Source organism: Onychomys torridus, chromosome 6, assembly GCF_903995425.1.
Source record: "Onychomys torridus chromosome 6, mOncTor1.1, whole genome shotgun sequence".
Taxonomy (NCBI): domain Eukaryota; kingdom Metazoa; phylum Chordata; class Mammalia; order Rodentia; family Cricetidae; genus Onychomys; species Onychomys torridus.
The window spans coordinates 111,300,842-111,327,165 of record NC_050448.1 but is presented as its reverse complement, the minus strand read 5'-3'; the positions used below and the strand labels follow the sequence as shown (position 1 = coordinate 111,327,165).

At 38.5% G+C, this 26,324-nt stretch overlaps 1 protein-coding gene across 1 annotated transcript in view; it reads left to right on the top strand.

The window, feature by feature from the left end:
* The first annotated feature begins 17,790 nt into the window (after positions 1-17,790).
* LOC118586262 (B-cell scaffold protein with ankyrin repeats-like) overlaps positions 17,791-26,324 on the top strand; it is a 120,528-nt gene continuing 111,994 nt past the window's right edge. Inside the window, exon 1 of the mRNA XM_036191384.1 lies at positions 17,791-17,949. Coding sequence (XP_036047277.1) covers positions 17,791-17,949 — 159 coding nt within the window. The remainder of the gene's footprint in view (positions 17,950-26,324) is intronic.

The following is a 26,324-nucleotide window of genomic DNA, read 5'->3' as shown; positions in this document are numbered from 1 at the left end:
ACAATGAGCTGGGCCCTCCTCCACCAATCACTAAGAAAATGCCCTACAGATCTGCCTACAACCTAATCTTAAGGAGACATTTTCTTAACTGAGATTCCCTCCTCTCAGGTGACTTCAGCTTGTGTCAGATTAACATAAAACTATATGGCACAGAGGGTGAAAAAACAAAAACAAGGAAATAATATTTTATGTGATACATCTGATGAGAACAAGCGTTTGAGGCCAGGATGAAAAAAGTCACCACCTTGTATAAAATAGCATGTAAGAAAATTTGGGTGGGTATTATTTTGAAATAGTCAGGGGAGTATTCCTTGAGAAATGGTTTTTATACAACCCAAAGCTTTGAAGAAGAAAGCTATGCATGTATACATGTGGAAGAAAGATTTCCAGACAGGAAATGGCATAGCAAATACCAAAGCTTTGAAATGGGATACATGTAACCCAGACCAACAAGTAAACCATTGCTACTAATGCCTGGGGAAGTGGGAACGGGAAAAAATATACTAATTCTAATTGAGTTTTTCCCAGATCTGAAGTACTAGTTGTTTGCAGAGACAATAGTATACTATGGTTCTATTCAGACGGAAATTTCTTGAAATGGGTTTAAGATTCCCCATGAAAATTTAGAAGGGATCATAGCATCTAGTGTGTGTGTGTATGTGTGCGTGTGCGTGTGCGTGTGTATGTGTGTGTGCGTGTGTATGTGTGTGTCTGTGTTTATGTGAGAAAGACAGGGAGAAAGAGAGGCAGAAAGAAGAATTTTTGTCTGTTGGATATAAATGTTCATTTCTAATGACAAACAGCAAACAGAGAGTCTTCATTTGAGCTCGTGTTTGATATTTCAGCATAAGAAGCACATTTCTCCCATTATTAGTGTTTAATTTTCTTTTCTCAGTTCTGCCGAGTCCACTTATTCAAATCTGGCTCTCAGTAAAACATCAGTAAGCCAATTAATCCATTTCCTTAATGAGAACCCTCTATTACAAGAATGGGCGACTGCATAGACTTATAGTGAACCCATCAATCTTGCAATTGGAGGCAAGAATGCCAATTATCTAAGCAATCTGGTTCATTACTGCTGTGGATATCACTCTGTATAAATAAAGTGCTGATTGGCTAGTAGCCAGGCAGGAAGGATAGGGTAGGCGGGACAAGGCAGAGAAAAAGGCTGGAAACAGGAAGGCGGAGAGGAGACACTGCCAGCTGCTGCCATGAGAAGCAACATGTAAAGATACCGGTAAGCCACAAGCCATGTGGCAAAGTATAGACTAACAAGAATGGGCTAAATATAAGAGTAAGAGCTAGACAATGGTAGACCTGAGCTAATGGCCAAGCAGTTTAAATAATATAAGTGTCTGTATGGTTATTTTATACATGGGTTGTGGGACCGCAGGGGCTTGGTGGAACCTGAAGAGAAGCTCTCCAACTACAAATGGCGCCCAATGTGGGGCAAGAGTTTCCACCTAAAACCTGACAAAAAAGACTAAAACAGAGCTAAAACCAGCTTCCTAGTTGTCTCTCTCAAGTTAGCGGCAGCCTGCCGGTTTCAGCTACTATGGCGGGTTCCTGGCATGTGCATCTGACCTGCAGTGTGCCGGAATGAGGAGTCTACAAGCAGTACTTTACTCTGCTGCATGGTGGATTTAGCCTTTGCTAGTTAAAAAAAACAAAAAAACTTTCTGGGCTATGCACTACTTTGATGGAACTGCTTCTGACAGTTGATGGTACACATGGCTCCAGACCCAGATCTGGCGGTAAACTGTACCACCGCCATGTAGGGAAGCTGAGTTGGGTGGAGCCAGCACCCACAGTGGCATTTCAGTCTTACAAAGATGGATATTACACAGAGAATCTGGTTTATGTTGTCGTTGGGATATTTAACTGCAGAAAAACATTTGATTGTAAAAGCTGTTGAGTTAAACAAATATGTAAATTTTAAAGACACCTTAAATTCAAATTTTGGATATAAGGATATGTTGCTTTGGAAGAGTCTCTGCTTTATTTCCACAGAAAACCAGAGGCTGTGGATTTGTTCCAGATTAAGATACATCAGGTTTGATCAGCCAAGACCACCTGAAAGTTCTCCAGATGACACAATGGCCCAGATGATCCAACATCCAGAATGGTTTCAAGGCAACTGGCTCAGAGGTTTACCCTCACGGACTACTCCATAATCCTAAAATTTTGTTTGTGTCCCCATAAGATACAGCGCCCCCCTCCAGCAGGAAGTAGTAAGAGAAACTACGCCCAATTTCCCAAAATTATCAAGGTGGCTTTGGAGATGGAATTGGCACACTCCTTCTCTAAACCCAGACATGCTGCTAAAAAAAAAAAAAAAAAAAAAAAAAAAAAAAAAAAGGTTAAGAGATTCTTGTGTCCCAAATCAGAAGAGCCTTCTGATGTGGGACAGAGAAAAAACAATATTTTTATTTAAATCAGGTTGATTATAAATGTGATCTCTTTCTTAAAAAAAAAAAAAAAAAAAAGACATATGATATAGATATAATAGGTTGTAAGGGTAGATTAATGAACTTACTTTTAAAGAACACCAACTTGTTTAAAATGTCTTACATTGATATAGATTTTAGTCTATTAATACAAACTTAAAGTTAATTTTTAAAGTTAATTTTGTTATTCTGTATATATATTTCTACTCTCGTTTGAGGTATTATGTTTATGCAACTCATTTAGATTGTAATGGATAATTAAGAAATACAGATCAATTAGTCTTCTATGATAGTCAAACTTATAGTCATGTTAAGTTTTCTAGATATACATAGATATATTTCAGATAGACAAGTAATCTTCAAACACTTCAAAGGTCTACAGAATATGGCATTTAAAATATTTTTAAAATTTAGACTTTCTGGACAGTGAGACATGTCTGCTCCTGGCAGCACCAATTTACTTCAGAGAGGAGGATAGGCATTGAAGACACTTCATATGGAGTTTATCTTCACCTTGGCAAATATAGCCATTTGGACAAGAAACTGTTCTTGCCTGGACTGCTTAATCGACTGGACGTGCAGGACCCATAGAAAGGTGACCACTAAACTTTGCTTGACAAAATGGTCCTTCAGGTTCCTGCTTTGCAGAGGAAACTGCCAGACATTCTACAGGACACTAAGAGAAGTGACTGAGAGACTCTAGCCCTGTGGGCTGAAGACAAATGCCCCAACTTTACAAAGGAACATTAGGTGACTGTCCAGGCTGCCAGCTGTCTCTGTCTACCCTGCAAGACTCCCAAAAGTTGCTTGCATCCTTCTCCTGTTTCTCAGGTAATGTTATATCCTTCTGAGGTCTTTGATGTTGTGGAAGACTAGATAGTTATAATTTCCTCAGTTATGATACAAGATAAATTAGATATAAAACCTTGGACTCACAAATATAAGATAGATATCTTCTTTAATATTGTAACTATAATTCTTGCTTGATAATTGTTTTGTTATCTGTAATTTTACTATGTAAAATTTAACCCTCCTTTTTTAACAAAAAAGAAAAGGGGAAGTGCTGTGGATATCACTCTGTATAAATAAAGTGCTGATTGGCTAGTAGCCAGGCAGGAAGGATAGGGTAGGCGGGACAAGGAAGAGAAAAAGGCTGGAAACAGGAAGGCGGAGAGGAGACACTGCCAGCTGCTGCCATGAGAAGCAACATGTAAAGATACTGGTAAGCCACAAGCCATGTGGCAAAGTATAGACTAACAGGAATGGGCTAAATATAAGAGTAAGAGCTAGACAATGGTAGACCTGAGCTAATGGCCAAGCAGTTTAAATAATATAAGTGTCTGTATGGTTATTTTATACATGGGTTGTGGGACCACAGGGGCTTGGTGGAACCTGGAGAGAAGCTCTCCAACTACACATTGCTGCCATATTGGCCACATTGCTAAACTAGCCTCAGCACATTCAATTGCTCTGGAAGAATGAAGCACTTGGGGGTTGAAAGTTCTCCAAAGCCCCTATGTGCTAGACTAGGTTAGAAGTTTATGCATGCCCCTCATTCCGAGTTTTCACTGGCATCTAAGGAGTTTGCACTTAGTTTACATGAAGGAAGAAAACCTTAGAGTTTGGCAATTTAGTAAACAATGGAGCCATCAAATACCTCCAAAGACAGATAGCTACCCCAAATAGTAAGAACCTACTTACTTATGATGTTGTATCACAATATCATAAGTTTGTTAGTGATGGGGATTCTTTACAATGTCAGAATAGTTTAAACACATCAAAGATAAAGGGAATGGATTTTGACCTGGCACAAAGGGAGCTAGTGTGGTGCAAATATAGTAATGAGACCTCCTTGGGCGAGCCCATTCTGAACTTCTAATATTGTGTGTCCTCTCCTTCACATTCCAACTTTATGTCAACTAAACACCACTAAGGAGGATGCTAACATCATCAGTATTCTCCCAATCATTTTGAAATGTCTCTCATGTAGTCACACTAAATTCCATATGATAGGAATTAAGTAAAGAGAGATGACTTAGAGAGGGAGAGAGAGACAGAGACAGAGATAGACAGAGACAGAGACAGACAGAGACAGAGACAGAGACAGAGAGAGAGAGAGAGAGAGAGAGAGAGAGAGAGAGAGAGAACACCCAGTGTTTTTATTTCCCTCTGAAATCTGCTTGAAGTGGTATCAGGTTGCTATGAGAGTCAAATTGTACATATAAAGGGCCTTTGGATTTTATTAAGCCTTAGCATCCACAACTTCCTTGCAAAAACTTTTGATATTTTGTTTGCTTTCTGAGTGAATTATTCTCACATTTATTTTTTCATTTTAAAAGGTCACCTATTTGACTTGTAAATGTCCCACATTATATTTTTCCCATTTAGTCTACCTCCTGAAATGAAGATAGATAACAATTTACCAACATTTTTTTTCTTAAATAGGTTAAGCTAGAACATTTCTTCAGACAGGAATAAATAAGGTACTACATTTTATTTTATTCTATCTTTAATTTTCTAAATGAGGTCATTAATTTTTTTAAAATGTCTTAGGTTCCCATAATCAAGGTAGCCTGAGATTGCATTTAACATTCAGCTGGTGTTGGTGGCCCTTCCTGGTGCTTGCATGTTACTTGGTTATAGTAAAAAAATAAACAAGGGAGTTTGATAACATGACACACACTGCAAATTCTCTTTAAAAATTCAACTGAAGCCTACTTACAAGAAATAATGATACATTTCTCGTACCATGCTCAATAGCATGCACAGTCATCAATAAAATCCTATTCAGTTTACCCTGCTTCACAGCATTACCATAACATGTGCTCATGTAACTAATGCACTAATAAATTCAAGTTTCTAATATGTTTCCTTTATCAGACTATAAATTTAATAAGACTGTATACACACACACACACACACACACACACACACACACACACAAATGTTTAGACATTTGTTTAATATTTCTTCCACAAAACTGTAATTATACCAGAATGTTCATTGTCATTCTTCCATACTAAGCAGTCAGTGACTGTCTCAGGGGAGATATTCATTCATTCATTCATGCATTCATTATTCATCCATCCATCCATCCATCCATTTATTGTCTGTCTGTCTGTCTCTCTCCCTCTCACACACGCACACACAGACTAGTGCCATAGTCATAGTGACGTCAAATCACAGCTCTTATGAGCTTACATTTTGTTGTCTTATTTTTTTGTAATTTATTGTTTTGACACAGAGTTACCTTTAACTTGCTACATAACTGAGGATGACCTTAAACTCTTGGTCCTCCTGTGGCTTCTGCATCTCAAGTGATCTGATTACAGGCCAGTGCCACCATTCCCTGCTTATTGTTTGTTTTTCAAAGGTCTGGTCTAGAACCCTTGTTCTAGAATTTGCTATACAGCACTGTCCAGCTTTGAACTCGTGATCCTCCTGCCTCAGCCTCCTGAGTACCTGGATTATAGACATGTACCACCACTCTTGATGGGAGCTCACATTTAAATGCAGAGATACCCAATTTCTGGTAAGAGAATCAAGTGGAAATACTTTATACATTTGTAAGAGTCTGAAGTAACAGCAAGCTGTAGAGGACTTGTGTGGTTCCAGTATCTGTTTTGCTGTCATGGTAACAGCTCTCCACTATAGTCCTCAGTTTATGAATGATGAAACCGAAGCACAGAATGGTAAATTGACTATTTACACAGGATTCAGAAGTAGAATTGAGATTTGAACCCACACAGTATGGGTCTAGCCTGCATGCCTTAGTACCACACCAGCCTGTCTTTGTTGCATCTAACTACTCAGAGAAGGCATATAATGCTTATTCCATTAAAAATCTGATAGATGACATTGCCATATGAAATTATGGCCAAATATGTTGAAGAATTCAATTCAGATGGAAGTCTGAATCTAAATTTGGTTTTTCCCGTATTCTGTGTAGTATCTCAAAGAATATAGAAAAAGAAGCCTAGACTGGTGTGTACACCAATAATTTTAATATTCGTGATGCTGATATGTGAGGATAACAATATAGGGCTAGCCTGAACTACATATTGAGACCCTGTCTCAATAAACAGAAACATAGAAAACTAAATATAAATTTAACTCACTAAAAAAGTATTTGCCTAGAATATGGAAATAAAAATACCCAGCATTTTAGATTTTGGAGATTAAAAATCAGGTAATGATTCTCATAGTCTTAATTTTCCACTCATATCTTTAGCACTGTGCATGGCCTGTTGTATTGCTATAGTTTCACTGGCTGTTAAAATAATTATTGGCAGCGCTTCTAGCAATGGGGCTGGGACATCCACCTAGTCACAAATCTTCCACCCATATAGTCCTGCCTATAACATGTGCTGGGGCAATGGTGGTGCAGAACTTGTGGAAGGGAACAACCTGTGACTGGTCCAAATTATGGCCCGGGCCACAAGAGGGATCCCACAACTGACACAGTAGAGACAAGACTCCCAGAGACCCTGGGATAGAACCAACACAACTGAAAAAAAAGTTAATGAAATGATGCCTAATGATATTCTGCTATACTCATAGACTGGAGCCTGGCCTAAATATCATTAGAGGGGTATTGTCTAGCAATTGATGGGAGTAGATGCAGAGCCCCACAACCAAACACTGGGCAGAGTCAGGGGAACCCCACAGAAGAGGAGAAAGAAGGACTGTAGGACCAAAGGGGTCGGGGTACCATGAGAACACAGGCCACAGAATCAACTAAGGAGGCTTCACAGGGACTCACAGCAACTGTAGGGACAAACATGGGCCCTGCATGGGTCTGAGCTAGGTCCTCTGCATGTACCTTATGGTGGTGTAGTTTGGTGTTCCTGTGGGACTCCCAAATATCAGAAGCTCTTTTGCCTGTGCTTTCTTACCTGACTTAAATACTGGGTGTCCAGATACTTGTGCCAGCTTTCCTGGAGGTGCTTCTGTAGGAGGTTCATTAATAAGGTGAATCGTCCTTAGTAGATTGATTGAATAGGGTCACCTTGCCTGATCTGGAAGAACTTCATCCAGCAACCAGAAGCCTGAGAGTGACAAAAAGGCTTCCCTTCCTTTGATTGCCTTTAGACTTTAACAGAGGCACTGGACTTGCTGTACCTATAATCTGGAAGATTTTGGACTCATCTGCCCCATCATCTCTCCCGGTGCCAGGCCTTGGGAACAGAGAAGAAAGCACAGTCCCATTTTTGGTTTTTACTGCTTCACAATGACAATCCTCTAGTAAGATGAATGAAGAAACTTAATAAATGAAGAAACTGAAGCTTTTTATGACCCCTCCTTGCCAACTAGAGCCAGTTCTTAATTAATCGTATGCTTCCTTGTGAGGTCTGTTTCTTTGGTTGACTTTGACCAATGTGTTAATTTGATTTTAAATTTCTTACTGTGAATTTTGATCATAATTGCTTCATAGTACAAACCTACAGAGCTTGTAACATCAGATTCGAGATTAATCATACCACCTTATAGTTGCAATTGAATGTATAGCCAGCCGAGTAATGAGTTTATAGCCTGAGGAGAAAATGATGGAATACTAGACATAAAACCAGAGACATGCAAAGCTCTGAAATATCAAAAAGGGAAGCTGAAATATGGGCCACAGGCAAACTAATAAAAATCTGTAACAACTTTCAGCCACTGACATGACAAACAGACTGGAAAAAAATCTAGAAGCACCACTACCACCCAAGCCACAGTCTTGGAGCTGTGGCAGGTATCAGGAGCATCCAAGAGGTTAGGGTGATGCTAATGGCTTAGATCACCACAGGATCAGCTTTGACATGTATCCTATAGGTTACTTTGGGAAGTTGCTATCTAAAATTGCCACAACCAGTCTAAGGTAGAGAATAACAGACCATGGGTACCCAACTCCAGTTAATACATCTACAGTGAAACTCCTATACCTAAGGGTCAGGAAACATCATGGAAGAGGGGAAGAAAGATTGTAAACACCAGAGGACAAGGGTGTCTGAGAGACAGTATCTTCTATTATGACAGGAAATTCATATACACCCGTAAAATCTCAACAGTGTGGTTGTAACAATGACAATACCAGTTGACAAAGTTAACACTGATGGAGGAAACCTCACCTCACAAGGCCACTCCTAGATGAAGAACTCCAAACTATTGATGGAGAGACAGAGAGAGAGAGAGAGAGAGAGAGAGAGAGAGAGAGAGAGAGAACAAACAATCAGTCTTCTCCAGGGATAAGCCTCCTGACAGATTAGCCACAAGCAAGTGACCAGTCCTAAACATATTTACATATTATCAGTACTAAATGGACTCAGCATGTGTTATATATATATATATATATATATATATATATATATATATATATATATATATATATTCATATACAACAATATTCATTATTGTATGCATCAGTAATGAGGTCATGAATTTGAGAGAGTGGAGGGGACATAAAAGGACCTGGAGGATAGAGAGTAAAGTGGAAATTATATAACTATAGTATGCAAGTATAAGATTCTCTTTTAAAATATTTTAAATTGAAAAGAAAGGAACACAATAAGCTCCTGTTTACCTAAATCCTGTCAGCCTGGATGGATTTTGTGTTGGAGGTTAATTAGTAGACTCAGGGAAATGTAGCAAAAACAGGACTGAGGGTAATTCCAGTGTTGATAAGACCCATGTGACCTGGCTACTAAAGGGCCCCCTAAGTAGACTTTCATTATACAGATACTTCAGCAGAAGAGCTGAGAAGAATGGAAAGTAGAAGCCACACAGAGGATTTGAATACTAACACATTATCTTCCTTTGTGATTTGAGTGTAGCACCTTTGGTGGCATCTCTACATCCTTGCATGTATGCTGGGAACCTAATAGGGCCTGTGAGTGTAAGGCATACCAGCTGTGCTGAGTTCCTGAAGGGCATGGTAGAGACAGCATCATTGCTTTAGAGGAATTGGCTAATAAAACATTTTCATTTATAAAACAAGAGTAATACCTATTGATAATTGAAGTACATAATAAATTCCTTATTGGTCTCTTACTCTGAATGCTAGAATAAACAAAGCATACTGCTAGTATAGTGCTAACTGTGATTGTGGCTAAAACCCTAAGGTTTAGTTTCAATGGGATGATCATCTTCACATAATTTTGAGGGATGACAGGGTGATTGAGGATGTACTTTTAAGACTTAGTTCCTGAGACTAAGAATTTTACACTTGCCATCCTCGTCTGTAACTAGACTATACAGATTCAGAACTGTGAGGTTGGGTCTTCTCAATCCAACTTAGGAGAGTGTGGTGTGTGTGTGTGTGTGTGTGTGTGTGTGTGTGTGTGTGTGTGTGTGTGTGTGTGAGAGAGATGTGGGTATCTCAAAGTAAATTCATATGTCTTAATGTGAAGTACAAAGAAATAGCAATTCATGGATTCTTTTTTAATCTGAAGTATAACTCGTAAAGAAAACTGGTAAATCTTGAGGTCTAGATATTGAAGCATGTTTGAGTTTTTGGGTTTGTGTCTCTTACAAAACCATGAGCAATTTTTTTTATAGATAGTCATAGATCTTAGGGTACATGATAATTTCCTACCATTTAAAATTTTTACATTTATTACTTTTTGTGCATACATATATATGTATGTATGTGAACACACCACCCCTCCAAAAAACCCTTGAAGTCTAAAACTCTAATCCAAGAGAAATCCTAATGGTACTTAGGGAACCATGCTGTGGTTTTAGTTGTTATTGTTGTTTTAGTGCTCACTGTACCCAATGTGTGCAGGGAGCAAATGTCTTCTGTCACAATTGTCTAGTATAACTGTTCCTAGAGACTGTTTGGATCTAATGCATAGGTTGAGTTGACTTGGATTAAACTAGGAAGGCATTGCAAGGATCTGGGAACAGTATTCATTTGGGCAGTCTTATAACTCAACTATTTGCTTTTGAATCTTAATTATCTGGTGGAGAAAAGTAAAAATGTAAGCTCTCCATTAACATTTCTATATTCCGTCTAGTCTGGAGCCTATTACCAAAGGCAGGCAATGTTAAGTAATTAAGAGACCCCCCATTTTATTTCTGCCCCCAGATATGTGACTTTTCAGATTATTTTAAAATAGCAGGCAAAAATACATGCTTGGTAGTTGTGTTGATCAATACAAAGGTATGTACCTTGATATTTGATGTTTATTAGCTATAGTATAAGTATAAGATATTAATGGAGCCCAATAAAGGAGTTAATTTTCCTCATACCCTGGTCATTGACAAAGTGGTCCAAAGCAGAAAGAATAGAAAAATGATGAATTTTAGGAAACCAATCAGACATTTGCTTGTTCATATTGCAGTGCTGGATATTGAACCTAGCAAGTCTGAGACAAGGTAGTCTACCACTAAACTGAATTCCAGTTTGGAAAGTTTAAGGCAATTAGAACTGTTATGGTAGGGGATAAACCTGGAAAGGAGGATTATTCTGGCCATGCTGTATGTATTTCAGGTACTGGGATAGTGAGAAGTTGAAGGCCAACTAGAAATTGGGGGTAATGATGGAAAGTAGGTAGGATTCAAATGGCATAGTGTACTGGACTTGATTAATGAGAATGGGTAGAACAGCAGAAAATGGTCAGAAGCAAAAGTGTTCAAACTTAGAAGGGCAGAGTGTTGTAGGAGGTTATCACTAGACCTCTCGCCACTGTGGTCTCAGGATCCACTGCTGGCTTCCAGCCTTGCATTAGGATAGCACAGCTACCTGAAAGCAGCATAGAATAGGGAATACTCTATGTGAACCTTTTAAGGAGCTGAAATTAGATGCACTAAACGCAGAAGCCACTAGTATCACCATTGAAAATAAAAGACAACCTCAGAAGAAAGACAAAGAAAAAGAAAGACAGCCTGTCCCTTGATGCAGGAAGCGCAGCTGCTAGTCTAAACTGCTTTGTTCAATTACCTGCAAACACAGTTAAGTGTTTGATGTCTGGCTTGCAATGTTGTCCAAAGTCCGTGTTCTAAATAAGCAAATAAGAAACCTGATATGTTTTATGAGCGAACAGATAAGCCTTATATTTTTACACTCTATTTCAGTTTATAGTAAATGGTGCCACTGCTTGGATACAAATTATGATCTATATTGAGTGCAACACAAAATTGCACAAGTCAGACTTGTTTCTACGTGATGAGCAGACTAAGTGCTTTGAAATCCTAAGTCTACCTGATTGTGGAGCCTCCTTTGTTGCACTTTGGCTTTTTCTGTGAGACTATTGAGCATTGTCAAGTACACCCCATGGGCACAGAGGTTCTCACTGCCACTCTATCTTTACACACTATCTGGCTAGTACACACAGTTGATGATGTCCTCCTAAATATGGAGGGCAGAGCCCTATCAGATACATGACCTGATGGCTTTTAGGCTTCTGTTCGCACACATCATCACATTATGTATAAACTTGGCTTGCAAAGGATATCATTTCTTGTCTAATGTCTATGAGCTTGAAATGGAGTTCCATGCAGAACTCGGGGCTGCAGGTAGAGTGCAAGATTTATGATAAGGAAATGTTTGCAACATGATTTGCAGAAGCAGCTCTCAAATCCATCATATAGGGCAGATTTAAATGATCAGTTCAAGTACATGTTCTAATTCCCATTGGGTAGCTAGTCCAAGAGCAGGCCCCACCTGCAGTAAAGTGGAGGGGCTTACTGGGCTACCCAAAGTGCCATAATAAATAGGGGCAGAGCATTTTCAGCTGATTACAGTCCAACCTCAACAAACTAGAACTCTGCTTTGTTGTGTTCTCTTTAAGGTCCTTACACTTTTGAGTAGTGGATAGAGTAAATATTATTTAAATAATCTATTTATGAGTATGTATGAATATATTTACTTTCATAGCTTTCCTCTATGAGCTCACAGTTTGAATTTTTCCAAAATGTTTTTAAAATTTCATGTTATTTTTCCTGTTGTAATTCCATTTCTTTGTCTTTTCCTCAATTTCTTAAAGGGAATTTTTCATGTCCTCTGTAAAGGCCTCTATCATCTTCATAAAGTTATTTTTAAGGTTGCTTTCTTCTGCTTCTTCTATGTTGTGAAGTTCAGGTCTTGCTGTTGTAGAACCGCTAGGTTTTGGTGGTGCCATATTGCTCTTTATGTTGTTGTTATGCATTTTTGCACTGCTGTCTACTCATCTCTTTCTCCAATTAGTGTAAGAGTTGTCTCTATCTGAGGAAGGTGCTTTTGGTCCAGTCTGTACTGGCTGTGTCTGTGTCTCGGGCCCACTCTTGGTCCAATCAGAGCCCTTGGTCCAATCAGAGTTGGTGGATTCTATATCTCAGGGATTTGTGGATATTGCAGAGAGATGGGCTGGTTTAGGGGAGGCAGTGGGTCTTGTAGATTGCAGGGTCCTATGGGTGGTGGTGGTGGGGAGGCCTGGCCTTAGGAGTCTTTGTAATTACATTTCTTTAAACACTTGTGTGCGCACACACACACACACACACACACACCTTGTAGCATCAGAAAATGAGTGACTGCAATTTGCCAAACACACTATCACTGCCATGTCCAGAACACACAACTGGATGCACTTCTAAAAGTAAAACTAGACATGAAATTACAATTAATATATATTTTAAGTCATCAAACAAAATCATTATTTTCTCTAATGAGATAGCTTACCTCCTAAATAGCACAAGATCATCATCCTTTTGGGAAAATATATGCATGTACTATGGGAGGTAGTCATAGAGGTATTCTTTTCAAATTCTCATTAGTTTATAAAAAAGCAAAATTAAAAACAGTAGATTCTGTGGATGAGTAAAATAAGATAAAACTAAGAAAATCTACATGGTAAGAAAAAAATGGATCTGGAAAATGTGCTGACACCACTCTGTGTGAGGTCACCATCTATTTACTATAGATTTTTAGATGTTTATGCTGCAAGACACTGCATGGGAATTTTACACTAACAATACTGTTGTCACAACCATTTATGATCTGAATTAGTTATACTATAATCACTATTCTATTTTGCATATAGTATAAGTTTAAGGTGAACTAATGCAAAGAAAAATTCTAAGTGGATACTATGAAAGTCTCCAAAACAATAGTCTATTGTGGGGATAGGGCTGACTAAGGGAACTATTTGGAAAAACTAATGGAAGTAACATTTAGAGTTTCAGCTCTGTTGGGCTTATAGGTAGCATATTCAATTTCCAAGGAAACTCCCACTGGGAGTTATTTTAGAATTTGTTTAGGATTTTTAGTGTTGGTGGTTTAGGTACTGTTGTTTTGCAGAAAAACAAATCTGTGAGGAAAGTGTACTAAAGGAATGAACAGTTTCATGTGACTCTACCATCAGATAACTTCTGCTCAACACGAAAGTGTTTTTATGTCTGCAGCCTAATAAAGGTGAGTGTCCCCTGAGACTCTAGTCCTCAAGGTCTGTTGCAACTCCTCACAAACTTATCATCAAATATTTTAAATATAATATAGCCTGTGTATGATTATGTAATAATGATCACATGAAATTATTCATGTAATTTATAATGGCAAAGAATGTTTAACCAAACAGCAACTATAGCTACATGCACAAATAAGAATGACAGAAAGATCATAACATATGTCAGCAGAAAGTAAATGTTCATCGGAAGTCTGAAAATTCTGTCTCCCAATCTGGTTTAAGAACAGTGGCCATTTGTACTCAGATCACATCATGACAGCATGGAGGAACTAACAAACTGACAGTGAGATGACCAACGGTAAATTAATTGAAGAAATGAGACAGAGACCATTCAGGTTCCCTTGTAATTACTGATGGCTTGCTCTGGGTGATTTGAGTCTTTTCATCCATTTTAGTTTCCTGCTTAAAAAAGTCAAAACCCAGTGTCTTGAAGTATGAATCATCAGAACCACCATAAATATTGTAAACTGTGCTTAGGGCCTAGATGTTACCAACAAGGCTGTCAGTGGGTGAAGTCAAGAGCAAGCACACAGCCACACTCACCTGATATGGGAAGTCTTACTTCTACAAAGTGGGAAAGGCACACTGTATATTAGTAAGAACTGTGGAAGACCTTATAGACTGATCACTTACATCCTTCAGAGTGGTAAACATCTTTAAACATCCTTGTGCTCAATGATGACTCTGGTCCTACCACTTACTTGGTTGAAATGTCTCTTCCAATGTATTTTAACCACAAAGGTACCTAGGTGAATGGGTTACCTGACTGTGCACAGGAGATACTAAGAGGCTACAATGGAGAATAGACATGCATTAGGACTCCAGGGAAATGTTTATGGTAATCACTGATGGGAAACTGTTGATCCCTTCGATGGAAATGAAAGGATAATTATGAGACCCATCGTCATATGCATCCCAAGTGGTTTTAGAAGCCAGAGGCAATCTTTGCTTTAGGTTTGTGAAGAGATTTGTGTGTATGTGTGTCATTTATGTCAAACAAGCCAATCAGCTCTGGGATGTGGTTCACTGATAACTCATTGACTCCCACTTATAAGGTCCTAGTTTCAACCCCTAGTACTTGAAGATAAAACAATATTTGTGAGAGGGGTGTGGCCAGTGGCCTTGTGAATATAGCTTAAAAACAAATAGCAAAAAAGCCAAAACCCCTCCAACTTGCCTATATGCATTAAACCAGTTGTTCTTAACCTGTGGATTGCACCTGTGGATATCCTGTATATCAGATTTTTAAATTATGATTCATAACAATAGCAAAATTGCAGTTATGAAGTAGCAAAGAAATAAAATTATAGTTGGGGGTCACCACAATATAAGGAACTGTGTATTAAAAGCTCATAGCATTAGGAAGGTTGAGAATGCTTGATTTCAACTAATTCATGTACAAATCAGGGATTCCCTGTATAGCCCCATAACAGACACTATTTTGACTGGCTATATGGACAGTCTAATGTCATTTAAAAACCATGTTCCCTGTGGGACTTCAGAGGGAGTTTTCACCAGCACCATAGTTTTGCAAATACACTCACTTCATGTGCAGTACTCAGCTGTCCATGTCATAGCTAGACCATGGCTGACTACCTTGTGGAACTACTACCTTCTCTATGTGGGCTTCTCTCACCACTATTGAAGCTGCTATCTCTGACCCATGTCACCTGGAATATCAATTCCTCTTTAACTTTTTCAGCTTTTTCTTTTTGCCATTGCAAAATATTTTGGAATATCCATGATATAGAATATCCATGATTATATATTGTCCACTCCCCCACCCACTTTAACCCAATAACATTAAGTGCATGTGGACAGTGACCTTTGTTTTGCTTTTATTGTATTAAAATTCTTTCTCAGGTTGAAGGCACACCTCTACATGTATCTCTGAGGGAGTTTTTAGAAGAGTTAACTGGGAAGGGAAACCTACCTTGATTCTTGGAGTTGTTACTTAATATATATTTGTTTTCCTTTTGTGCTTCTTGAGATAGGCTCTCATCATATGTAAGCCACGCTGGCCTCAAACTCAAAACCCTGTACCAGCCTTCCAAGTGTGATATAGTATGTACAAAACCACAGACTTTGTATATGGACACTTTTTAATAAAAGTAAGAAGGTCTGAATTTTATCAAGTATCATTTTTCATCTTGACAATTAAATTAGTAAAGCTATTATTTCTCTGGGGTTTATTTGGAGATTTTTTTTCTTTATTTTTGGTTTGATTTTTGTTACTGATTCCAATCATCATTCACCTGTAATAGATTCTCAACTCTTAAAATGGGGCAGTGCAGTACAATTTCTACATTACTATTTTGAACTTTTCTAGTAATTAGAATTTACTGGCAAGGGTAAGAACAACATTTATATCAGGAGGCCCAAGAACCAAAAGGGAGAGCAAGAGTGAGCACTGATGTGTCAGTCAGCAGGGCTACAACATCTGGGCACCCACCAGATTCAGCATTTTAATTTTTCTGTTCTTACTAAACTTGGCAACTGGAGATTCTATTCAACCATAATTGATTTTGCAGCTGCATCATCCAAAGTCATTCTGTAAAAATGTTCTCACTCCACAGCCACAGAGCATGTTTTAATGCAGGCTGAAAGTTCTGAGCCACCAGGCAGACTTTTTCATTACCAAAGTAGAAAGCACCCCTAATAAACTACATAAGATACAGAGCCTGAGGCTGGCATCTTAAACCTGTTCTTTCTCAGAGAACTCCCTAGAGGCTGAAATTTCTCTGTAAGTTGTTACATGCTAAGAGCTGAACCAGAAAAATAGAATTTAGAAAATAATATGAATAAGTGAAGGAGTCATACACACGGTTTGGCACTGTTGACTTCTGAAAAATAAGTAAGTGGGCAAGCTAAAAGGAATTCTGAAATCATGATATATTTTCAAGTTTCGTCACTACACGGAAAAGTATTGTGCCATTTCTCTTCAAAGGGAGTCCTGAAGAATTTATTATTTTCATGCTTATAAGGTCCTACTCCAGTGTTCATCTCAAATCAGACATGGGAGAAAAATCACTGAAAGCTGAATGAGGGAAAATAAGAAACACAAGAGATGACTGTAAGCATTTGAAGATTGTCCATGAAATATAAAACATTTTCAGTTGATAAACATACATAGGCATCTGTTGGACTATAGGTACTGTTATATACCTTGAGGATATAAATGACAATGAGGTAGACTCTACCTTAAATGATGTGGGCATACAGTGTGACTATAGGCATTGCCTTTGACTGTTAGCAAGATTATCATAATGTACTCCCACCTATAGGTGAGTTCCACTGAGACAGTGGGAGCAGCAAGAGAAGGAAGAAAATATGGATCTTATAGGTCCAGGCAGTCAGTGCACAGAAGCCACCTGAGGAACTTAAGTAGCTCTATAGCATGAAGGTAAATGTGTACCTCGTGGCAGGAGAATTTGAACAAAATAAGACCAAGAGAGTGACTGGAACATAAATTACCAAATTAATGTTCCATTTTAAGGGAAATAGAGAATACTATCCAGGGGTTTTGCTGTAGAGTGATGCTATAGTTAAGACGTAAGACAGCTTTGGTCACAGAATACTGAGACCATCAGAGGCAAAACGAATCAGGGCTAATGGTAGAGAGCTGAACTGAGATAGTGACCAGGAAAGAAAGGGAAGCTGTACACTTTGGAAGGTATCAAGATAACCAAAGAAAAGATCATGATAGGTAAACTGATATCAGGGTTATAGAGACACAAAGGGTCTGGCTTCAATGCTGGGTAAAGAAATGACAGAGCTTTTGATGCAGCAAATGAAGATGAGGAAAGAGATCTGAGGGGGAACTGTAAGGAGAGTCTGACTTGAAATGATTACATCATATATAAATTAGATGCCAGTGATCAGGTTTATTCTCAAATGTAGCATTGGGACAGAGAGTGCAGATGGGACTGCAGATGGTGGAGCCTGTGATGCAGACTGGAGTGCAGATGGCGGAGCTTGTGATGCAGACTGGACTGCAGATGGTGGAGCTTGTGATGCAGACTGGAGCACAGATGGTGGAGCTTGTGATGCAGACTGGAGCACAGATGGTGGAGCTTGTGGTGGGAGGGAGACCTTAATAGAGTCCTGCTCAAAGTCACTAGGAAAAAACCGAACTTTCGTAGAACTTCATACTCATAGTGTCTATATGCTCAAGCCAGAGCATATATATACTACACTATTTTTTTCTGGGTTTGATTATAAATTAATTTTTAATTTTCAGAAAGTTATTTCCTCAGGCTTTATCATCCTTGGTTAAATAATAATAGTTAAAAAGATTAAGTAAATTAATATTTGCATTTTGCTTTATATAGTACCTAGAATTTTGTAGAAACTATTGTGTGTGTGTGTGTGAGAGAGAGAGGGGGGGGAAAGAGAGAGAGAGAGACAGACAGACAGACAGACAGACAGAGACAGAGAGAGAGAGACTATAAATTGGTGTGTGTTGGCCCTAACTGATTTAATGCTACTTGATGTACCAGTTTTTCTTTAAATCAATGTGTCAACCAAATTTTATTTATGGAATGTTGGAAATGCCATTGAGGAACAGGTGACAGAACTCTATTCATTGTTGCAAAGGAGTATGTGAGACAGCCAGTGGAGGGACATTACCCTCCATCTACCCTTAGCCACGGAGACCTCATTAACTTCCCCAGTGCCATCACCGTGGTTTCCTTCCCTTGAGTAAGGACTTTAGCATCTTTGCACCTATTTCTTAAAACTTTGGCAACTCTGAGCTAGTCCAGCTGATGGTATTCATATCCCTACTTGGGCACTGTGAGTTCTGATGCCTGGCTAAATTAGGTCTCCACTCCTTCAGTGCACTTCAGGTTTCCAAAGATGTGTAGAACTCTAGAAGCCTGGCATGGTGGTGGTGCTCCCTCAGAGGTTCCTGAACCTTGAGAGTGGAACCAGCAGTTCAAGGATTATTGCAAACTGGAGGGCAATCTTCCAGGTAGCAGCAGGGGATGCCAAAAAAAACAAAAAAAAATCCCTGAGCATGGTGAGCACTAGACCTTTTCTGGGGGGTAAATAAGGAAACATGTTTTCTGGTGGTAACTTTCTCCTTTACTTTATCTTAGAAATTTCTCTTTCTGAAAATCTCTCTGTCTCCACACAGCTACATCTCTTTACATACAGATATAAATATATATATATATATATATATATATATATATATATATATATATATATATATATCTTTACATACATACATATATACATCTCAATCTCTTTCTGAAAATCACATAGTTACATTCTTTATATATAGCTATATCTCTTTACATAAATACATCTCTCTCCTGCACAGCCATAGATACAGTTACATCTCTTTTTTATATAGCTCCATATCTTCTATGCACATTTCTTCTCTCTACTCTGTTACATGCCTTCACACTACACACACTACTGCATCATTCATCAACTCACTCACTCACTGTCTCACACACTTCTTCATGTTCAGCTGTATCTCTCTTTCAGCATACACACATATACACACCTTACTCTCACACTCACTACCCTCTAACAGCCAGACTCTGGACGATTAATTATATGTTACGTTTTCAGGGTCTGACGCATTCTCATAACACATGTTAAGTAACACAGTTCTTCTCAAGCTAGGGAGGTCACACTGATCGGCCAGTGAGTAATGCTGAGCCATTCACATAGCACTTTCCCAGACAGAAAGTAACATTGAAATTCAGGACTTAACAATAACAGTTAGTTGGCTGAACCCTGGGTCCTGTGACAGAAACTGAGGCTGGGAGTACATGCAGAAAGTCAATTACTACAGGGGGTTATGTCTAGCAAAGTTGCTTCAAGTCTGACCTAGATTCAGCAATAAACACTTGGGAATTTGTCTTTGTGTATTCTCTGCAGGGGCAGCTAGTCTGTTTTGAATTTGTCCTGACATTTAAAATTAGCTGTCTTTGTGACTGAGAATACTGTTACTTTCCTGTGTCAGTTATGAAAAATACTGTATTATTTCCATTCATCAGAATTACATAGCTTAAACAGAAATCATCTTCCTGACCATCCACAGCTATATTTGTGCCCAAGACATAGAATATTTTCATGAGGCAAACACACGCAGTGGGGAGAACACCGTTAGCTGTTATTAGGGAAGAAATGAAGTGGCAGAAGAGAGAAATCACAGACAGGAGCAACCAGTCATTTACCATCAGTGACCCCACAGCCATGCCAGGTGGGACTCCCCTCAAAGAGTTATTTGTCTGGTGGGTCGACCTGTTGAACACTAGTTGTCACCTGCTGTATACTCCCACAGCCTCTGGCAAAGGATAATATAGGCAACCTGGTAAGAACTCATTTAAAGGAAAGAAGAGGGAAGTGAAGAGAAAGAGAGAGGAAGGAAATGTGAAAGGTGAGGGAAGTGGGGAGGAGGAGATAAACAATGAAAGAAAATCCTAGAGAAGGAACAGAGGGGAGCAGAGGACCTTGGAAATAGGAAAGAAAGGTAAGCATGGAAGACAGAAGCACAGGAAACACTACCCAACACACACACCATGGGGGAGTCAATTAGAACAGTTTCCCAAAAAGAGATAACTAGACCTAAAAGAACAAAATTCCAAAATATATAGCATCATTTTTCATTTTAGACAATGTACTGAAAACTTAGTATGATTTGTGACCTATGGACAAGTAAGGCCACATGTCCGATGTAATAATTGCTGCCTCACAAACTGAGCATTTGCACTCCAGACACTAGAATTGTTCATGTGTAGCAAGTGCAGGACAAAAATGAAAGCATTGAGACAAATAGCAGGCTCAGGCCTCAGACATCTTCTGAAAGGATGCTTCTGTTCTTTCAAGGATGTCACAGCTGTGCAGATGGAGTGACGCTTCTGAGCTCTCAGAAAGATGCTTTATCATCTTTCCTCTCCCTTTTGAGGTTGGGTTGATGTGGTCCTCACCTTTCCTAACTCAATTAACACTAAAGATGTTCCTTTTGCAATGTGCATAATAATATAGTGGGTAATGACTTGACTTGCTTCATTTACTCTAGGTAAAAATTGGTCTTTCTTGGGACCTAATAAACTGAACTCAAAATGTTACTAAAAAAGCAATACCTGTTATTGATGGACTTTATCTTATTTTCTCTATCATTGTTCAGTGTATTGTTACAAGCGCTAAGTTGCTGTAAAGACAGAAGTGGCAAATAATTGCAACCCTGCCACTTCTAGGTGTGTTCCCTGCACGAGCAGATGATATTTATTTCTTTTTCACAGCAGCTCGACGAGGTAGTATAGTCTTGGTTTTAAAAGATAAAACTTGATTCTTAAATGATATAGCATTCACATTATAAAGGTTATTTCTTCTGTGTCAAAAATAATTTGGTAAACCACAAGTTCTCAGCATCTATAAATCAATGGAAGAAACAATTATAATACCAAACTAAGTGGTGTATGCTTCCTGTTCCTACTCCTCTCAAAAGACTTGGCATAGATATGAGGCAATGCCTTCCATGCCTCTGTGCATCCTCTAGTGATGTTTGTGACTGTGGAAAACAAGGAAGGCCTGCTTGGTGAGGAGCTGCTGGAGCTCTGTATCCTTCAAAGAGCAGACTCACTTTCTTGGTTTGGTACACAATAGTATAGATCTTAGCCACTATAGAGAGATGAAATACTTCAAACTGAGGAGAAAGTCTGGTACCAACAGTTTTGACCCCAAATACTTGGCTATTTCCCAGGCATTATATATGAAGCAAACATCTCAGTTCACCAAATAGTCAGTATCAAATTTGCACACCATTCTTTGCATTTAAAAGCTAAGTGTTCTGTAATTATAAGAGCAAAATTCATTAAATACTCTTCTGATCCTTCAGTTTGCCAGTTTTCCCTAAAATTTCAAATAATCAACTCATGCCATAGAGAAACAGGCAATCTCAATCAATCAATCAATCAATCTCTCTCTCTCTCCTTTATTTTTAAATTTATTTATTTATTTTACAGTGTAATCACAGTTTCCTTTTCCTCCCACCTCCCCCCAACCTGTGTGTGTGTGTGTGTGTGTGTGTGTGTGTGTGTGTGTGTGTGTGCGCGCGCACGCACCCTTTACCTCCATTTTAACTGGTTTGTCGGTATTGTGGAGTTATCATAGATGTTACCTTGTGACAGTACAATGTGTGTGTGTGTGTGTGTGTGTGTGTGTGTGTGTGTGTGTGTGTGTATTCTCTACTTCCATTTAAGCTGGTTTGTCAGTACTGTGGAGGCACTGTGGATGTTACCTTGTGATAGTAGAGACAGCTTGAAGCCTTAGATCCAGATATATTCCCTATAAGAAGAATAATTTGTATTCTCTTGAAATCAATCCCTTTTGATCAGTGTGCTGTTGATGAGTTGTACAAGAAACATCCCCAAATTGTGAAAGTAAACATACCTGTCAATTTCACGTTTCCCTCAGTTTGGCTGAGTGGTCTTTCTGACTTGGTATGTATCATGATACAATAAAAAGAAAAATCAGCAATATTGCAATACTAACTATTTTTCTCCTTTTTTATTTATTATATTTGTGTTTTAATTTTACATATCAGCCTTGGGTTCCCCTGTCCTCCCCCCTCCCACCTCCACCTTCCTCCCAGTCCCTCCCCTCCATTCCCATGTCCTCCAGGGCCAAGACTCCCCTCGGGATGCATTTAAACCTGGTGGATTCAGTACAGGCAGGTCCAGTCCCCTCCTTCCAGGCTGAGCAAAGTGTCCCTGTGGAAGCCCAAGGTTCCAAACAGCCACCTCATGCACTAAGGATAGGTCTGGATCCCACTGCCTGGGTGCCTCCCAAACAGTTCAAGCTATTCATTTGTCTCACTAATCCAGAGGGCCTGATCCAGTTGGGGACTCCACAGCCTTTGCTTCATAATTCATGTGTTTCCATTCATTTGTCTATTTGTCCCTGTGCTTTTCCAATCTTGGTCTCAACAATTCACACTCTTACAGATCCTCCTCTTTCTCAACAATTGGACTCCTGGAGCTCCACCTGGGGCCTGGCCGAGGATCTCTGCATCCACTTCTATCAGTTATTGGATGAGAATTCCAGCACAACCATTAGGGTGTTTGGCTGAAAGACATTTAAGGAATTGCTCAACATCCCTAATTATCCAGGAAATGCAATTCAAAATGACTCTGAGATACCACCTTACACCTGTCAGAATGGCTAAGATCAAAAACACAGAAGACAGCTTATGCTGGAGAGGATGTGGAGCAAGGGGAACTCTCCTCCACTGCTGGTGGGAATGCAAGCTTGTACAGCCACTTTGGAAATAAATATGGTGCTTCCTTAGAAAATTGGGAATCCATCTCCCCCAAGACCCAGCTATAGCACTCTTTGGCATATACCCAAGGAATGCTCAATCACACCACAAAGGCACATGCTCAGCTATGTTCATATCAGCATTGTTTGTAATAGGCAGTATTATCTTTTATTATATCATTTTTATACATTTTATTCATTGTTAATTTTTTCATTAATATTTACTTTTCAACTTCTGCATAAAATAATAATCATTGTTCTTTGTTAGATTTTGGACAACCTTAAATTTTACACCCAACATAAATACTTTACTTGTCCAACATTAATTCTGGCCCTAGTGATGAATTTGGGCTTGATTTATTTCTGTAGTCAGCTGGCAGGTCAGCTGGGACCTGGAACTGTTTTTTGTTTGTTTGTTTGTTTGTTTGTTTTGAGGATAGTATTGACCAGTATACCTTAGCTCCAATCCATGTGATCTGTGATGTTCATGTATGTCTTGCACTCATAGAAAATTATATCAGCCATATTCTTGGCCTCACTTGGGCATTTCCTTTTGACGAACACAGTGAGAAAAGCATGAAAGAAGAGAGATGCTTTTATCAAGTTGGGTGGTCCTGCACTGATAGAATTCTCAGGGATGGAGTGCTCTTCACCATTTGGACTGCTGCTTTCATATGGGTTATTTGGTAAAGAAGGAGACCATTTTCTATGCAGATACTTCTTAATTCTTTCCTTGACAATCAGGTGTCCCTAAATTTACTTAACACTTTCTATTTAAAAAAAAAGAAATTATGTTAAATTCAAATATTTTTTAAAGTGCTAAATCTCTCTGAAGTTTTAGTGAGAGCTTCAAACTTGATAATTTTTTGTCAAAGAGTATAGAGGAAAGAAGTGAGGACAGGGGGCACATTTAATATGCAAAAGCCTGGCACTCACTCCTGGGCCTAGACCCCAAGGATAGCATCAGCAGTGATGGCTCATTAAGGTCGGATGCAGCAAGGATGGGATAGGAAAGGAAGGGAAGGGAATGGATAGAATGGGATAGGAATACCATTCCACCTTTATATCCTTTCATTCTCCAAGTCATAAATTACTCGATCTTATCATAAGGAAAAAAAATAGATAACTCCTTCTTGAGGAACAGTCTATAAAATGTCCAACCAGCCAGTGTCCTTAATGCTATCTGAGTCATTAAAGACCAGGGAAGTCAGAGAAACCAATGGTTGAAAGGAGCTAAAGGAGGCATAATACATAAATGCAGCATAGTATCTCAGAGCTTTGGAACAAGAAAACGAAGTAAGCATCAACAGAGACCTTAGGTAATCATAATGTATATGTCCTTTCATTATGATGACATGTTAACATAAGGTATTAGTTAACAGAGGTTTATAGAACATTTATAAAAATAAAACAATTCTAAAATTAAAATACTATTTTGAAAAAAACAATTTTAATTTATAATTTTATTAAGAATCCACGGTTTTAAAATGTTTCCATAAAAATGTGACAACTTTATATTCAATAATCTTGTTAGCTTTCTATTCATTAAAGGCTGTTTTCATAAACATCTGTCCAAAGTAGTTCATAAAGAAAAGTTAAAGAGAACAAACATCTCATCAGCTGGTTACAGTCTTAAGCTGGAATTTAACATAAATACATTGATTTTCTCAAAAAAAAAACTTTGAATAAAACTAAAACATTTTTATTTTTATCATTTCCAATTCAAATGCCATAATCTTATAATATCTTGTAGAAAGGAAACTCAAATCCTTAGTTACTGACCTATATGATACAGCAAGAAAAGAAGAAAGCCAGTCTTGAATTTTTAAACATTAGTTTTACTTGTAAAACTCAGATACCAGAGAACACATAATAATTGTTCCTCTATTCTCAGGATAATTACTACGTTGCAGATGAATCAACAGAAATGAGCTTATAGGGAGTTAGGGAGGTTTTCCCTTCAAATATCTTGCCAATTTATATAATTGTCAAGACAGATGATTTCATCTGTTAGTTTCTGCTTTTTAAACATGTGACCCATTCACATTTATGAAACAAAAAAATTATGAATGCATGTTTCTAAGTGCTCCTACACAGAATGGTGTAAGGCATCGACCATCCTTACCTCTGGGAGCTCAGCTGTGGCTGTTGCATGCCTCATGCTGTTATAGAGGACTTTCCTGTAGAGAGAGGTAGTTACCTGATGAGTGCTTTTAAATAACTGTCTTGCTGCTAGGCACCATACTCAGAAATTAAAAAAAAAAAAACTGTTCCAATGTCTGGGAGATATATATATATACTAGCCATCTTAAATGGCTGTAGCTATCTATGTTTTCTTTACAAGTGAGTTTCCTGAAGACAAAAACTTCAGCTCAGACAAGTGACTGATTTTGTGTTCTAAATAAGAAAAAAGACTTTAGCCAAAGGTCGCTAAGTTTAATGGTTCTATATATGAGTTAAAATAAAAATATCAACAACAATAAGAATACATATCTTTGAGTATACGAGGATGATTGTATAAAGCATCCTTTTTTGTCTCTAAGAAGACAGAAATTCAGCTTTAAATCTTGTCATATGATCAGTACACAGTAAATATTTGTCAGATAGTAAATGGTTTTACAACTAAGAAATGGAAAAGGAGATTTGTATTTATTTCTAAATCTATTGTTTGAGAATTTCACACATGCAAGTAGTGTAGCTTAGGAGCTACCGGTGTTGGTGTCTGCTGCAGCATGGAATTTTTTTAAGGGCACAGCTACTAATAGGTCACCTGTGCTCCAACTGAAGGCCCTGCACCCACATGTGCAACAACAACACTAAGATGTCCCAGTGAATTAAAATGTGAGTAGAAATGATGGGGTGTATGGGAGAAGTTGGAGGGAGTAGGCACTGGATTTGAGCAAATGAGATTTTAAATCCAATACTTGACTCATAAGCCAATGTTCTTTGTGTGCACATTGTTCATAAAATTAAACAAAGAGTTTGACAATATTATTCTGCTTTGAAAATAAAATAACAAAAATAGGAAACAATGACAAAACCTTACATAATGTTAGCGAAGTGTAAGCAGGCAAGGGTGTTTGCCCACATGTGTAACTGAGGGCACTCAACACTGGCTTACGCAGTTCAGGACGTAGAGGTTGGTGGATAATCAAGCTTAATGCTTGCACTAAGG